The sequence below is a fragment of the Lupinus angustifolius genome, chromosome LG16 (assembly GCF_001865875.1).
Source record: "Lupinus angustifolius cultivar Tanjil chromosome LG16, LupAngTanjil_v1.0, whole genome shotgun sequence".
NCBI classification, from domain to species: Eukaryota; Viridiplantae; Streptophyta; class Magnoliopsida; order Fabales; family Fabaceae; genus Lupinus; species Lupinus angustifolius.
Window position 1 is genome coordinate 11,796,696 of NC_032024.1, and position 17,136 is coordinate 11,813,831.

Here is a 17,136-nt window from a genome sequence, read left to right on the forward strand (position 1 = left end):
TCAACATTATTGGTCCTATGCTTTGCAACATGCTACCTTTCTTATAAACAGAGTGCCAAGCAAAATTCTTGAAAACAAATGTCCTTATGAACTTTGGCATCAAACAAGTCCCAACCTATCTGATATTAGAGTCTTTGGATGTCTAGCATTTGCCACTACAAGTCCTCACAACAGATCAAAATTAGAGGCAAGGTCAAGGAAATGTGTATTCTTGGGATATAAGTTAGGAACAAAAGGTTTTATCCTTCTAGATTTGTATAGCAGGCAAATTTTTGTATCTAGAAATGTCATTTTTCATGAAAACATTTTTCCTTACATTGTGCACACTGGATCTGGGATTGACACACTACCATCATCCATTCTTGGTGATACTAGCAACACACATGACTTTTCTTTCCTAGATATCAATCCTATTGATCATCCAAACACAAATAGGACATCTCTACATCAACACAACACACAAACCTAACCTACATCTAGTAGACATTTATTGCCAAGTGATCCTTATCAACAAAATCATTCTCCATCACCTTCCCATCAATCCATGCCAATATCCAACAGCATTTCACCACCAACTGAGCCTAGCACCTCACCTTTGCCATTACACACTCGAAAGTCAGACAGATTAAGGCATCCTCCTATATACCTTAGAGACTTTCACTGCAACACTCTCACTTCATCTCTTCCATCATCACAGAAAGGTATTTCTCATCCACTATCATCTGTTTTGTCATATACAAACATTAAACAACCATGTCTGAGTCATATTTTGTCTATCACCACCAATGTTGAACCTAAACACTATAGTCAAGCTGTCAAGTCCCCTCATTGGGTTAAGGCTATGCAAGCTGAATTAAATGCACTAGAATTAAACAACACTTGGATTTTAGTTGACTTGCCTAGTGACAAGGTTCCCATTGGTTCCAAATGGGTTTATAAAATCAAATACAAGTCAGATGGCATCATAGAAAGATACAAAGCCAGACTTGTTGCAAAAGGCTACAATCAAACAGAAGGGGTTGATTTCTTTGACAAACTTACAACTGTGAGATTATCATTGGCCATTGCAGCATCTCAAAACTGGTTGCTTCATCAACTTGATGTAAACAATGCCTTCTTACATGGTGATTTAGAAGAAGATGTGTACATGGCTATCCCTGATGGTGTTCTCTCTTCAAAACCAAATCAGGTCTGCAAATTGCATAAATCTCTTTATGGGCTTAAACAAGCAAGCAGGCAGTGGTATAACAAGTTGTCCTCCTCCTTGATCTCTATTGGCTATAAACAATCCACTCATGATCACTCTCTGTTCACTAAGACAAACAATTCCAAATTCACTGCCTTACTTATATATGTTGATGATTTGATCCTAGGTGGAAATGATCTTAAGGAAATTTCTTTTGTCAAACATGACCTTGACTCTGAGTTCAAAATAAAAGATTTGGGAACATTGAGGTACTTCCTTGGTTTAGAGGTTGCTAGATCTCATGATGGGATAACTCTTTGTCAAAGGAAATATACTCTAGACATTTTATCAGATACTGGTTTTCTTGCCTCCAAACCAGTCTCTACCCCTATGGTCAAAGCCACAAAACTTCATCAGGATCCTTCTAACACACTGGTTGATCCAGTCTCCTACAGAAGACTAGTTGGTAGGTTACTATATTTGACAAATACACGCCCAGATTTATCTTATTCTGTGCAGCAATTAAGTCAATTCTTGACTAAGCCTACAATCATGCACCATCAAGCTCTCACTCGTATATTGAGATACATTAAAGGATCTCCTGGACAGGGACTCTTCTATTCCTCCCAATCTTCTCTTCAACTTAAAGCTTTCAGTGATTCAGATTGGGGTGCATGCCTTGATTCAAGAAAATCAATTTCTGGTTACTGTGTGTTCCTTGATCACTCTTTGATTTCATGGAGAACTAAGAAACAAACCCCTGTTGCTCGTTCTTCTTCAGAAGCTGAGTACAGAGCTTTGGCTGCCACTGCTTGCGAGCTGCAATGGCTCACTTATCTATTTGCCAACTTCAACATCTCCTTCTCTGCTCCTACTGTCTTCTATTGTGATAATGATTCTGCAAGACACATTGCTGCTAATTCAGTGTTCCATGAGAGAACTAAACACATTGATATTGATTGTCATGTTGTTAGAGAACGATTACAGGCAAAACTCTTCCATCTTCTCCCTATTCCCTCTGCTGAACAGGTGGCTGACATCCTTACAAAACCCTTGGATCCATCTCCTTTTCACTATCTTCTTGCCAAGCTGGGAATTATCAATCTCTATTCTCCAGCTTGAGGGAGGCTATTGATATATCATCCAGAAGCAACATAGAACATAACAAAAGGATGTATCCTACCAAGTGCCTTGCTTCTCAAGCTACTCATCAATATTCATCAACAAATGAAACAAATGAATCTAGTCTTCTTTTCCTTATTCAATTCATATTAAAATGTATCTGTATTCATCCTAGCTTCATCATTCATCAATGTATCTAGCCTAGAATATATATTTTTTGGTTTCTTGCTGATCAAGGAAACTGATTCTGTTATAACAGAATCAGTTTTACTCCCTCTTTCCTTTTCTTCTTTGATGTATAAATACATAGCAATGTAAAGTTGAATTGCATTGAATGAATGAGATGAATTCCTCTTCTGGCAGATTGCAATAATCTCTTAATATTAACAGCTTCATAGATAATTGGTGGCATAGTACTGAAATAATTAATGATGCTAATTAATGAACATATAAATGATAAATATAAAAAACAAAAATAATTCTTATGTGAGTTAGCTATACTAATTAGCTAAATTAATGCATGTGTTTATATCTCGACAGATATTAGGAAACAAATGAATGAAGTATACACTTTAACCATTTAATTTTAAATCAATGCTAGTGAACAACTTGAACCATATTTTATAAGCTGAATAATATTATTAATAATTTTCTTAATCAAGACCACTGGGATACGGGTTAAAGAATCAAAAGTGAATAGGTTTTTTTTAGAAACTACCTAGTAGAGTACTTGTGCATTTGCACGGGCAAAGTGTTTTATTGGGGATAGGAATTTAAGGAATTAAATTTCAAGATAAAATAATAATGTAAATAAACAAGATAAGCAAGATAAACAGATGATATTTGATTAAGACACAAGTTTTAAAAATTATTATGACTTCGTGGTTCTTTGATTCTAGCATGTGTTAGAATAATAATCATGAATGTGCTGATCTATTATTATAGTGGTTGATAAATTTTGTTGCATGACCTTTCCAATGAATACAACTAATGACATCACTGCTGCTTAATTTTTAAAACTAAGATAGGAAAACTACAAACATTTATATAAAGAAAGCAATATTATTGATGACTTTTCTAAGTTTTTGTGTAGAATCTTAGTTCATGAACAACTCCGGTAATATATATTTGGGTCAATAAAACAGTGGTTTCAATGTTAAAAATAATTAAAGTATTTGTTGAGCTAATACTTTTTTACTAAACTAAAATGAAAGAAGTATTTTGATTTAATCTACTAACAAATCAGTGCAAAAATTCTCAACTAATATGTCCTCAAAAATTTTGAAACAATATCCGCAGTGTTGTACCAACAATAAGTTACATCATATAATAATTTGTATTTATTATAAAATGCAATTTATGATTACATTCATTGAATTCATTTTTCCTAACAGTAGCTTGTATCTTACTATCCTATAATACATAAAACAATATATTATTATAAAAGAAAATTATATGAACTAAATATTTTATTTGACATCATATAAAATGGAACATCTTTATCCGTCAATATCATTTCAAGATGTCCTGGTTTTGGTGGTATGAACATACCAAAGATAAGGAATTATAATAATAAGAAGATTGTCATAATTGATTTGTTATTTTTAAATATTCATAATAAAGGTACTTATATTTTTCCATTAATATATCTAACATTGTTATCTTTTGATTAAATAATATAATGATAGTAATTAAATATTATGCAAATTTTCATTCGTTATATTATCATCTCTTATACTAATATATATTCAAAAGTTATTAAAAAATTTAATCTCATTAATCTAGTATCTTTAATATTCTATTTATGTGATACTTCATATTATTACTTTTTTAATATTGTAAAGTAACATTGCAATATTATAAGCAAGCACTAAACCCTAAAAAATATATATTTATAATGAGTATTGCCTAAAATTAAAGAATAAAACATAATTAAAAAAATATGAATAAAAAATGTGTTATAATGCATACAACATTGTATATTTTATGATTGCTTTCAATAAAATAGAGATAGGAGAATTAATTACATAATCACAATGAAATCAAATCAATGAGACAATGACATACTTTTTCAATAATTTAGGAAAAATAAGATTATTATTATATTAATTTCATATTGTGGCTCATTATCTTTTATAGTCTTCGATTTATATACAAATTCTTGATTTTATAATTGATGTTATGTGTACCTATATGAATTTGTAGTTTGAAATATACTAATAATGTTTCAAATCATTGAGTATTAATTTTTATCCTATTTTGTTATACTGAATGATTTGATGAGATATTAGGATGAGATAATATTTCTAATATATTTGAAAAATACATTAATTTAGGATTTGACGGAAACTTTTTTTCTAGTAATTTTAATGAAACATATAAAAAATTCTTATAATTGATTTGTTATTTTTATATATTTCTAATTAAAATACTAATATTTTTCATGAATATACCTACAATTGTTATTTTTAATTAAATAATATAATGATAGTAATTAAATAATTTAAAAATTCTCATTCCTTATCTTCTCATATATTATACTAATATATATTCAAAAAATATTGTGATTTTCAATCTTCTTAATCTAATATCCTTAATAATCTATTTATGTTATACTTTTCATTATTACTATCTTAATATTGTAAAAGTAACGTTGCAATATTAGAAGCAAACACTAAATCTTTAAAAAAAAATATTTATAATTAGTATTGCCTAAAATTAAATAATATAAATAATTCAAAAAATATAAATCAAATATGCGTTATAATGCATACAACTCTGTATATCTAATGATTGTTTTTAATAAAATAGAGGTAGAAGGATCAATTACCAATCACAATAAAATGAAATCAAGGACATAGTTTTTCAATAATTTTAATAAAAATAAGATTATTATTATATTAATTTTAAATTGTGCCTCTTTGTGTTTTATAGTATTTGATTTATATACAATTTCTTGATTTTATAATTGAGCTTATGTGTACTTGTATTAATTTGTAGTTTGAAATGTACAATAATGTTTCAAATCTTTGTGTATTAATTTTACTACTATTGTTTTATCTTATTTTTTTTACCAAAAGATTAGATGAGCTAATAGGAATGGATTATTCATCTAATCTATTTGAAAAATACATTAAGTTAGAATTTGGCGGGATATTTTTTTCTAGTAATCTTAATAAAAATAATAAAAATATTCTCATAATTGATTTGTTATTTTTATATATTCCTAATTAAATACTGATATTTTCAATGAATATATCTAAAATTGTTATGTTTTAATTAAATAATATAATGATAATAATTAAATATTTTGAAAATTCTCATTCCTTATATTATCATTTGTTATACTAATATATATTCAAAAACTGTTATGATTTTTAATCTTCTAAATTTAATATCTTTAATATTCTATTTATCTTATACTTTTCATTAATATTATCTTAATATTGTAAAAGTAACATTACAATATTAGAAGCAAATACTAAACCCGGAACAAAATATATTTATAATGAGTGTTGCCTAAAATTAAAGAATAAAAATAATTCAAACAAAATATAAATCAAGTATACATTATAATGCATACAACTTTATATATCTTATGATTGCTTTTAATAAAATAGAAATAGAAAAATCTATTACGTAATCACAATAAAATCAAATCAAGGACATAGTTTTTAATAATTTTAATAAAAATAAGACTATTATTATATTAATTTCAAATTGTGGCTCATTATGTTTTATAGTATTCAATTTATATACAATTTCTTGATTTTATAATTGATCTTATGTGTACATGTATTAATTTGTAGTTTGAAATATACTAATAATGTTTCAAATCATTGTGTACTAATTTTACTACTATTGTTTGACCTTATCTTTTATATTAAAGGATTTGATGAGCTATTAGGAGGTGATAATTTTTCTAATCTATTTCAAAAACATATTAAGTTAGGATTTGATGAGATATTTTTTATGGTAATCTTAATCAAAATAATAAAAAGATTCTCATAATTGATTTGTTATTTTTATATATTCCTCATGAAAATAAAAATATTTTCTCTAAATATATCTACCGTTGTTATATTTTAATTAAATAATATAATTATAGTAATTAAATATTTTGCAAATTCTCATTCTTTATATTCTCATACGTTAAAATAATATATACTAAAAAAGTATGATTATTTTTAATCTTATTAACTTAATATTTTTAATATTCTATTTTTGTTATACTTCATATTATTATTATTATCTTAATATTGTAAAAGTAACATTGCAATAGTAGAAGAAAACACTAAACCCTGAACAAAATATATGTATAAGGAGCATTGCCTAAAATTAAAGAATAAAAAATAATTCAAACAAAATATAAATCAAATATGTGGTACAATGTGTATAACTTTATATATCTTATGATTTCTTTTAATAAAATAGAGGTAGAAAAATCAATTACTTAATCACAATAGAATTAAATCAAAGACATATTTTTTTTCATTATTTTTAAAAAAAATAAGACTATTATTATATTAATTTCACATTGTGGCTCATTATGTTTTATAGTCTTCCATTTATATAGAAATTCTTGATTTTATAATTGATCTTATCTATACGTGTATTAATTTGTAGTTAATAATGTTTCAAATCCTTGGGTATTAATTTTAATACTTTTTTATATCTTATTTTGTTATATTGAATGATTTGATGACTTATTAGGATGAGATAATATTTCTTTTTGAAAACACATATTAGGATAAGATTTGAAGTGTATTGGTTTTCCAGTAATTTTAATCAAACTAATAAAAAAAATTGATGTGTTATTTTTATGTTTTCCTAATAATAAAATACTTATATTTTCCATAAATATATTTTCCCATGATTTGTTACATGAAATGGCCTTAATAAAATAAGAGTAAACATTTCCTTCAATTATGATGTCATTAATGTCATACTCCCGGTTCCTATGATAATTGATAATAAAATTATTATGAGAATTAAAGTTATTGTTATTAATGTTAATAATACATTCTTTAGTAATTTCAAAATATGAAATAGCATTAATGAAATTTGTTACTGGAAAAAGCCTAAATGAAAGAAGAGTGAACATTTACTTCAATCATGGTGTCATTAATGGCATGCTTCTAATTCACACGAGAATTGATAATAGAATTATTATGACATTATAGTTATTGTTATTAATGCTAATAATACTCTCCTTGTTAACATGTTTTTGGTTGCCTAGATTTGTTTTTTCGTAGGTCACCTTAAAATTAAGCATTAAAGTTGAAACCAAATTATTCTCTTGGCCAAAACGGATTAACATTTCCCAATTTAATTTCATTAATATTGACATACTGTTTCTTAGAAATCTTCTTATTTCTAGTAACAGTCAATCAATTTTCATAAACCTACAATGACCCTTGAACAAAATCCTTGCCATTTTTTTGATCACCCATTGAATTCACATTTGATGCGCCAATTGTAACGGGCATAATAGTTTCCACTTTTCTACCAGATTCGTCAGTCATTATTAATCTAATATAAGAATATATTCATAATTGATTTCTTATTTTTAAATATGATTGATTTGTATATTTAAATAATATAATGATAGTAAGTAATATATATTCAAAAAATAAGGATCTCATCTATTATATTATTTAATGATAGATCCATTAGTGTCATTTAATATGTAATAAATTATTTAGTAACTAGTATATATTAAAAAATTGTTATAATTGTTTATCTCATAATGAGAATTGCATAAAATTGCGAAATCGCAAATAATTTAAACGAATTATAAATACTAAAAATTATGACATTATTCTTGTTCATATATGGAAATGCCAAAACTCTAGAACAACTATACATTAAAAATGAATTACGACAAACACATAATAAAAATAAAGATTATTTTTCTACACTCGTATAGTAATGGTAATCTCTAATCATTATGTTCGAGAAGGTGTGTTTTCTCTTTTAAAAATGCTGAAATAAAGACCATGACCAATCCATATTTTAGCTGAGAAAAATATACACATCAGGAAAATATTAGCAGATTTGCTGAACAAAATATGTGATGAAAATAAATACACTAGAGAGAAAAATTAACATACATCGTTGACAAAAAACAATTATGATGCAAAAATTTATATGATGAAGAATTATATCTATCAATAAAATAAAAATTGAAAGAGTCTACAAATAAATTAAGAATTGGAAAAATATATAATGTATCTACCAACAAAGACAATAATTAAAAGAATAGAAAATCATTGAGTGAGTTTAAGAGTAGAAGATGATTGATTTATTGAATAAAATATGTGAAATTTATATGATGAAGAAATTATATCTACCACAAATGAAGAAAAAATTGAAAGAGTATAAAAATAAAATCATACTTGTGAGTTGATGATGATAAATTTGTTGATCACAATTTGAGAAATAGTATAAAATATACTACCAACAAAGACATAAATTAAAAGAATAGAAAATTATACATATGGAATGAAAAATTGAAATAGTATAAAGTATATCTACCAACAAAGACAATAATTAAAAGAATAGAAAATCACACTGTGAGCGAGCTTGAGAGTCGAAGATGATAGATTTGTTGAATTTTAATGTGCAATTTATATGATGAAGAAATTATATCTACCACAAATGAAAAAAATTGAAAGAGTATATAAATAAAATCATACATCAGACTTGGTTTGAGAGTTGAAGATCATAAATTTGTTGAGCAAGAAATAGTATAAAGTATATCTACCAACAAATACAGTAATTAAAAGAATAGAAAATCATACCTGTGAGTGATTTTGATAGTCGAAGATGATAGATTTGTTGAATAAGATATGCGAAATTTATATGGTGAAGAAATTATATCTATCTCAAATGAAAAAAAATTGAAAGAGTATAAAAATAAAATCATACCTCTGAGTTGGTTTGAAAGTTGAAGATCATAAATTTGTTGAGTGTTAGCTATCAGTGACCTAGGCACACCTATAACGGAGGGTTGAATAAGTGTAGCGGTTATCAATCACTGCTTCTCGCACCAAAACCCAGTTCTGAAAACAACCCACTTAATCGATTAACCAGTGGGCTTAATCAATTAACACACAACAAAAACAGAATGATCAGAGTAGTTAATTGCACAGTTATTTATTAACAAATAAGCAAAGATACAACATATATTTTTATGCAATATTAACAAGTATATGGCAGGGTATAAGCATGCAAAATATCAGCTTCTAACTCGCATTAATACAATAAGAAATCTAAAGGAGATTAACAGAGAATAGTGTGCACAGATGGATTTTTATCCTGGTTCGTTTGCGGTCCACTGCAAACTACATCCAGGCCTCCCCTTCTGATCTTGGGAGATTTTATTCTCCACTATATTGAATACAAGAATAATCACATACACCAATTCAATTTACAAGACTCAGGACGCTTCTTTCTCGAAATCCTAGAACATCTAATCCTTGGTTTGACTCTACCTATCGACTGAAAAAACCTTTCTCGCTAATCAGCACCAGCCAAGATTCTCATTCTCAATTTAAGACCTCCTAGTCTTGGTGAAGAATCACTCTATCTCTGTGGTGGTAAGACACCAAGATACCAATCCAATACACACAAAAACATATTACAATATCAAGGTTTAATAAGCATAATAATGCTCAAAATATAACAATGAAAAACCTTAAGACTAATCCACTCACAATTAACTCAAAACCATCATGCATATATGAGTTAATTAAAAATAGTAAACACAATATCTCTCTAAGAATATCTATCAAGAATGCATGAACATGTGAGCAAGAAAAGGATGAGATTAAGCATATAAAAAAAATAGCATGCAAATCAATGAATCAACTTCAATATGGCATATTAATCTCTCTTCCTCACACATGCATTTCTCTCTACAAAATAGAAAGTAAATCACGAAAATATGCTCTCTAATCAATCCTAAACAATAGTATGCAATGCTAAACTTCTCCTTAAATTGCCTAATCTTATACAAAGCAGTTTTGACACTTCAAACCGTTGCAATCAGTTAAGCAGTTAAAACAGAAAACAGTTATAACATAAAACAGACCTGTTAATCGATTAAGTTACCACGTTAATCGATTAACTAGTGTAACATGATTAAAAAAGAAACCAGTTGTAACAGAAAAATTGATATAACAGAAAAAGATTTGAGTTAATCGATTAAGCCGCCACGTTAATCGATTAACCAGCATAATAAAACACACGATTCAAAAGGGAAACTACTCATATGTGCTTAACTTCTATACATGTTTTAGCAATTATCTTATGCCTAATATGCACATAGAACATGTATGATTAATGCATGAATATACAATTAACTAAATGATGTGTCTCATGAATGTGATATGACAATTATAATGGCTTGAGAGACTTGTATCTAGGTTTACCTCACCTATACTCACTTACTAAGGCACACATCCCAGACTACTTAGAATAATGACTCTTTTTATATAACCTAGTTTAGATATGATCAATGAGCTCTAGGCATGTTGATTGTTGAGCCATCTTCAAGCTTTAATAAAACCTTGTCTTCATCAAAACATAGGCAAAGCATTGCTAGGGCGATCCTTGACACTTTGCACTTTCAATCTCCCCTTTTTTGATGATGACAAATACCACATCAAAATAGTATGAAACATTTGATGGATTAGCTTGACGATGAGTTTGCATAATGGTTGTTATTCAAAGTTTAAGCGCATTTGCTCCCCCTTAGGTAAGAAATGATATTACGGAAGCTATTATACAACCTGCAAATTCATTGAACACACAACAAGTATTCAAAGAGATACAAGTATTCAATTCTAGTCAAAAGTCAGAAGAGTTATTAGATTTATGATAAACTATAATTAATCGATTAATTTTGGGTGATTAATCAATTAACCAGTCTAAGAAACTTGAACAAATGCACATTTATACATCACTTAATCGATTAACAGTAGGTCTTAATCGATTAAATGGACAGCAAACAACAACAGAATTGATTCAATGGCATGAAAGGCTATGTTAACTCAATTTAAGCATGGAATGATTAAGCAGTGATATAATTGAGCAGTAAGTAGGAGGCTTAATCACTCAATATGGATACATACACCAAACATGATCAACATCCATTAAACATAAGTGTATACTATATGCGACATTAATTACCATTTAAACATGAGAAAGATAATTTGAAATCATTAAAGCATTGTATCAATTTGCAAAGCAGTAAAGTGCAAATCAGCAGAAGATAAGAGTTATTACAATCCATAAATGCAAATTCATGAAATAAAAGATAAGTTCTCAAGAGGGTAGCAAGGAACAATAAGGTCCATAAACTAGGAAGGATAAACCTAAAGCTCTAAGGCCTCATAACTAGGGATGAGATGGAGGGTTTTCGTTGTCAGGAATGATCGAGTTATCACCATCCTTGATGAGGGTACTCAACTTGTTGAACTCTACACACAACCTTCTGTTTTGTGAATCAGCAGTTGTTTGAACGAAGTTCCTCAAATATTGATAATTGTTATCAATGTAAGCATTATGACGCTCCTCAAAATTCTCAAGATCGGTATGGTATGAGTCCTTTAGAGACTGAAAGAGAAGATCCATTCTATTGTTGAGACGTTGTTCCATAGCATCCAGGTAAGCTTGTTGGTTCTTGTGATGCATGACCAGAAGACTCCCCCTGAGTAGCAGCATATGGCTCTTGAGTATCATCTTGATCATCCTCACCAGATGGGTCAAGATTCACATTGTTAAAATCCTCCTGATATTGCCATGTGTTGCCATACTTATATATGCCCATCTTATGAATCAGACTCTCATCAATCAAATGATCCATGTCAGAACATTCTGGAACCATAGTATCTGAGACATCAATATACAAATGGTCAATAACTCGTGAAATGAAGATACTATAGGGAAGCAGCCTTGATTGTGAAGTGGAGACACTGTACATGACCTTCAGAGTCTCTTCAGGCCAGTTGATCATTATATTCTCCTTTACAGCAAACATGAACCTCAAATCATTCACGGTAGGTTGTGCATGATTTGTGTTCCTCTAAATCAGAATATAGGCAATCAGATAATGTAGGAGCCTATTCTCTACGGACAACGACCCAACTTTGGTTAATTCACCCTGAACATACAACTGAGGTCTCTTCAAACAAGATTTATACATTTCAGCAGCATCAAAAGTGTTGTTGTTTGCCCAACCACAATCTCCTAAGCTAGCACCATTACACAATAAACCACTCACATTCATGAATATATCCTCATTCAGCTCAAACAATTTTCCAGCAATCATCGACCAATACTTTCCATCCTTATATCTAAAGTTAGCATAATATTCCCTAACTAGAGCAGGGTAGATATTACCTTTCAATTCCAAGAAGGGGACAACCCCTTGTGCTTGCAAACCATGCGGAAAATAAAAGTTCTATTCCGCTAACCAAGTCAGATTTGCAAACCTTATGTATGTGGGTTTCCTTCCCTGAAATTTAAGCAATTGGGTTTCTTGCAGATTCAACGATTAATACGGGTCCCTACGGTCCTGCCTTGCCTGTGGATATGGCACGAATTTTGGAACATGTGGTGGACGTTGAGTGGTTGTCTTTACTCTTTTTCCATGTCCTTTCTCCATTGTTAGCTGAAAACCGAACTGAGTTGAAGGTTTAATGGAGGGATTCAAGGGAAACCTAAGTTAGGGTTTTGAATTTAGGGGAAACCAGATTTCTTGGAAATTAGAGATGGAGAAGCAAGTTTATTGAGTGGAAATGAGGTAGGGTTATTCGGTTTAGGCTAGGTTAGAGTTTAGGGATGATGTTGGACTTGTTCCTCTTTGATTTGAGATAAAAGGGGATGATGGAGGTTTTGAAACATGTCCAGAAACGCTTCTGTTTTTGTTATACTAGTGTCGGTAATCGATTAATTGCTTGTCTTAATCGATTAACCTGAGTTAAAAATACCAAGTTTTAAAAAATTTCACCCAGGTAATCGATTAACATAGGCCCTTAATCGATTAAATGCATCAGATACATCATTTTGTATGTTTTTAAAGGCATGCAAGGATTTCAAACTTTTTAACAAATCATTTTTGAGCAATCACATATATACATAGAGCTTTATTCACATAATCATGGATCATACAAGGAATATATAACATTCAACATGTTTTTATTTTGAAGCATACAAGAGAAATAATCATGCAAGGCAATAACATAAGCTCAATCAAGATATTTTTCATCAAAGATTCCTAGTTCTCTTCGAAGAACATAGAAAGTATCTCGTGAGAGGGGCTTGGTGAAAATATCCGCTAATTGCTTAGATGTTTCAACAAATTCTAGCACACAACCACCTTTTTGATCATGATCATGCAAAAAATGATGCCTTATTTCAATATGCTTGGTTCTTGAATGCAAAACGGGATTCTTGGAAAGGTTGATGGCACTCGTGTTATCACACTTAATATGGATCTTTTCTAATTTAAGCTCAAAGTCCTTAAGTTGTTGCTTCATCCAAAGAATTTGAGCGCAACACACGCCAGCGGCAATGTATTCCGCTTCTGCGGTGGACAAAGCAACGCATGCTTGCTTTTTGCTATGCCATGCCACTAGGGAACTGCCTAATAGATGACAAGTCCCACTAGTGCTATTTTGATCCAACTTACACCCATCAAAGTCAGAATTAGAGTAACCTACCAAGGATAAAGATGCATCCCTAAGATACCATAATCCCATATTTATTGTTCTTTTTAAATATCTCATGATACGTTTTACAGCAATATAATGTGATTCTTTTGGCAAAGCTTGAAATCCAGCACACATACAAATGCTAAACATAATATCGGGGCGGCTAGCAGTCAAATACAATAAAGAGCCGATAATCCCACGATATTTGGTTACCTCAATAGCTTTTCCCTTTTCGTCTTTATCAAGATAACATGCGGATGCCATAGGTGTGGATGCATCTTTACATTGCTCCATATCAAATTTCTTTAGTAATTTTTTGCAGTATTTCGATTGATAAATGAAGATGCCACTTTCCATTTGTTTGATTTGAAGCCCTATGAATAAATTTAGCTCACCCATCATCGACATCTCGAACTCGCCCTACATCAACTCGGAAAATTCCTTACAAAGGATGTCATTAGTAGATCCGAAGATAATATCATCAACATATATTTGAACAAGTAAAACATGATTATCTAATCTACGGATAAAGAGAGTGGTGTCGACCAAACCTCTTTCGAACCCTTTTTCTAATAGGAACGAACTCATTCTATCGTACTAGGCTCTGGGAGCCTGTTTTAGGCCATAAAGGGCCTTCTTGAGTTTATACACATGGTTCAGGTATTTGAAGTTTCAAACCCTGGTGGTTGGTCTATGTACACCTCCTCTTGAATATAGCCATTTAAAATTGCGCTCTTAACATCCATTTGGAAGAGCTTAAAGTTCATGATCGATGCGAAGGACAAGAGCATCCTAATGGCCTCAAGTCTGGCTATAGGAGCGTAGGTATCATCATGATAGATGTCATCCTCCTGGTTGTAGCCTTTGGCCACTAAGTGAGCCTTATTTCTAATTATCAAGCCATATTCATCTAGCTTGTTACGAAAGACCCATATGGTGCCAATTACAGGATGTTCTTTTGGTTTAGGGACTAAGTCCCACACTTTATTGCGCTCAAACGGGTTTAGCTCTTCTTGCATAGCTATGCCCCAATGCACATCCTCGATGGCTTCATCGATGGTCTTTGGCTCTATTTGAGACACAAATGCAATGAAATTACAGAAATTACGTAAAGAACTACGGGTTATCACCCGCGTAGATATGTCACCCAACACCTTATCAAGTGGATGGTCCTTTTTGGTTTTCCATGCAATAGGCATGTCTTGATGTTCATCTTGTACTGTTTGCTCAGCATCTTCTTGTTGGATTTGGTTCATGTCCTTTGAATAAGCTTCTTCTAGTACAACTGAAATATCATTAGAAAAGACCTTTCTCTTCTCTTTTGGAGAAGATTCGTCAAAGTGAACATGAATAGATTCTTCTACTTGCATGGTATATTTACTAAACACACAAAAAGCCTTACCATGCAAAGAATACCCTAAGAATATGCCCTCATCAGCCTTCGAGTCAACTTTTCCTAAAGATCTTTTTCCATTGTTTAAAATAAAACAATTTCACTCGAATATATGAAGATGAGCAATATTCGGTTTTCGACCTTTAAAAATCTCATAAGGTGTTTTCTAAAAAGTAGGTCTAAGTAATATTCAATTCATTACATAACAGGCAGTGTGAACTGCATTAGTCCAGAAGTATTTTGGAACTTTGCTCTCATTTAGCATGGTCCTAGAGAGTTCCTCTAAAACTCTATTTTTCCTCTCAACGACTCCATTTTGTTGAGGGGTACGGGGAGCTGAGAACTGATGCATGATGCCATGCTTATTACAAAACTTATTAAATTTATGATTTTCAAATTCTCCGCCATGGTCAGATCGTATGTAAATAATTTTAAGGTTAGACTGGTTTTGAATTTGTTTGGCTAGACATTTAAAAGATTTATATGCATCGCTTTTTGATGCCAAAAACAAGGTCCATGTGAATCTAGAAAAATCATCAACAATTACCAAAGCGTAATAACTTCCACCAAAACTCGTGATTTGCGACGGTCCAAACAAGTCCATTTGGAGAAGCTCCAAAGGTCTAGTAGTGGATATCGCATTATTTTTATTAAAAGAATTCTTTACTTGTTTACGTTTTTGACACATGTCACAAGAATCCCGAGTTTTAAAATCGAGTTTTGGTAGTCCGATAACCAAATTATTTTTAGATAATTTTTCTAGATGCTTCACATGAATGTGAGCGACTCGTCTATGCCAAAGCCAGATGTTATCTTCTTTTGAAATAAAACATTTTGAAAATAAGGAAGTGACATCCTCCAGATCAACCATATAAATATTATTTACACGATATCTAACAAACTTTATATTATTAGATAAAACGTCACGGATTATACAACAATCAGAATCAAATGACACACGATTACCTTTGTCGCATAGTTGACTGATGCTCAACAGATTATGTTCTAAACCTTCTACATATAGAACGTTCTTGATTATAGCATGGGTTGAGTTGCCAATTTTTCCAGTGCCTATGATTTTTCCTTTGTTGTTGTCTCCATATGTCACAAAACCTTTTTCTTTCAATGACAAGTCTAGGAATTTTGACTTGTCTCCAGTCATATGTCTCGAACACTCACTGTCAAGATACCAATGTTGTCCATATGTTCATAGACATACATGCAAGATAGATCACATGCTAGTTTCAGGTACCCAAATTATATTGGGTCATTTTTTGTTAGTAACCAAGGAGTTATCTCCCTTTCTTACCCAAACGTAAATACCACTGGGTATCCCATATTTCCTAATGTAACAGGAATAAGAGGTGTGGCCATGTGTGCCACAATAGAAACATGTAGGAACTTGTTAAAAGCGTTATTCGGTGTTTATTTTAGTTGAGAGTTTTCTCCTCTCAACAAATCGTTCTGACAGCAGTGTCAATTTGTTGAAAGATTAATACTCTCATTTTCGTTATGTTCCTTTTGTAAGTAAGAGAACTCGGTTTTATTATTTGTTCGCCATCTCAGCATTGTTGCAATAAATTCCAACGTCCGTATAATGGTTTCAAGAATATTCCAGTTACAACTTACTTTCTTAATAATCATGTGAATAAGTCATTCCTTCTTTGCCCCATCTCGGCTTTGTTAGAATAAATTCTAACGCCGATATAATGGTA

The 17,136-nt window shown here is 30.6% G+C and overlaps 1 protein-coding gene across 1 annotated transcript in view; it reads right to left on the minus strand.

Annotated features, from left to right (window-relative positions):
- LOC109329317 (ATP-dependent DNA helicase pif1-like) overlaps positions 11,949-17,136 on the minus strand; it is a 14,485-nt gene continuing 9,297 nt past the window's right edge. Inside the window, exon 2 of the mRNA XM_019562992.1 lies at positions 11,949-12,104. Within this exon, the coding sequence (XP_019418537.1) occupies positions 11,949-12,104 (156 nt within the window). The remainder of the gene's footprint in view (positions 12,105-17,136) is intronic.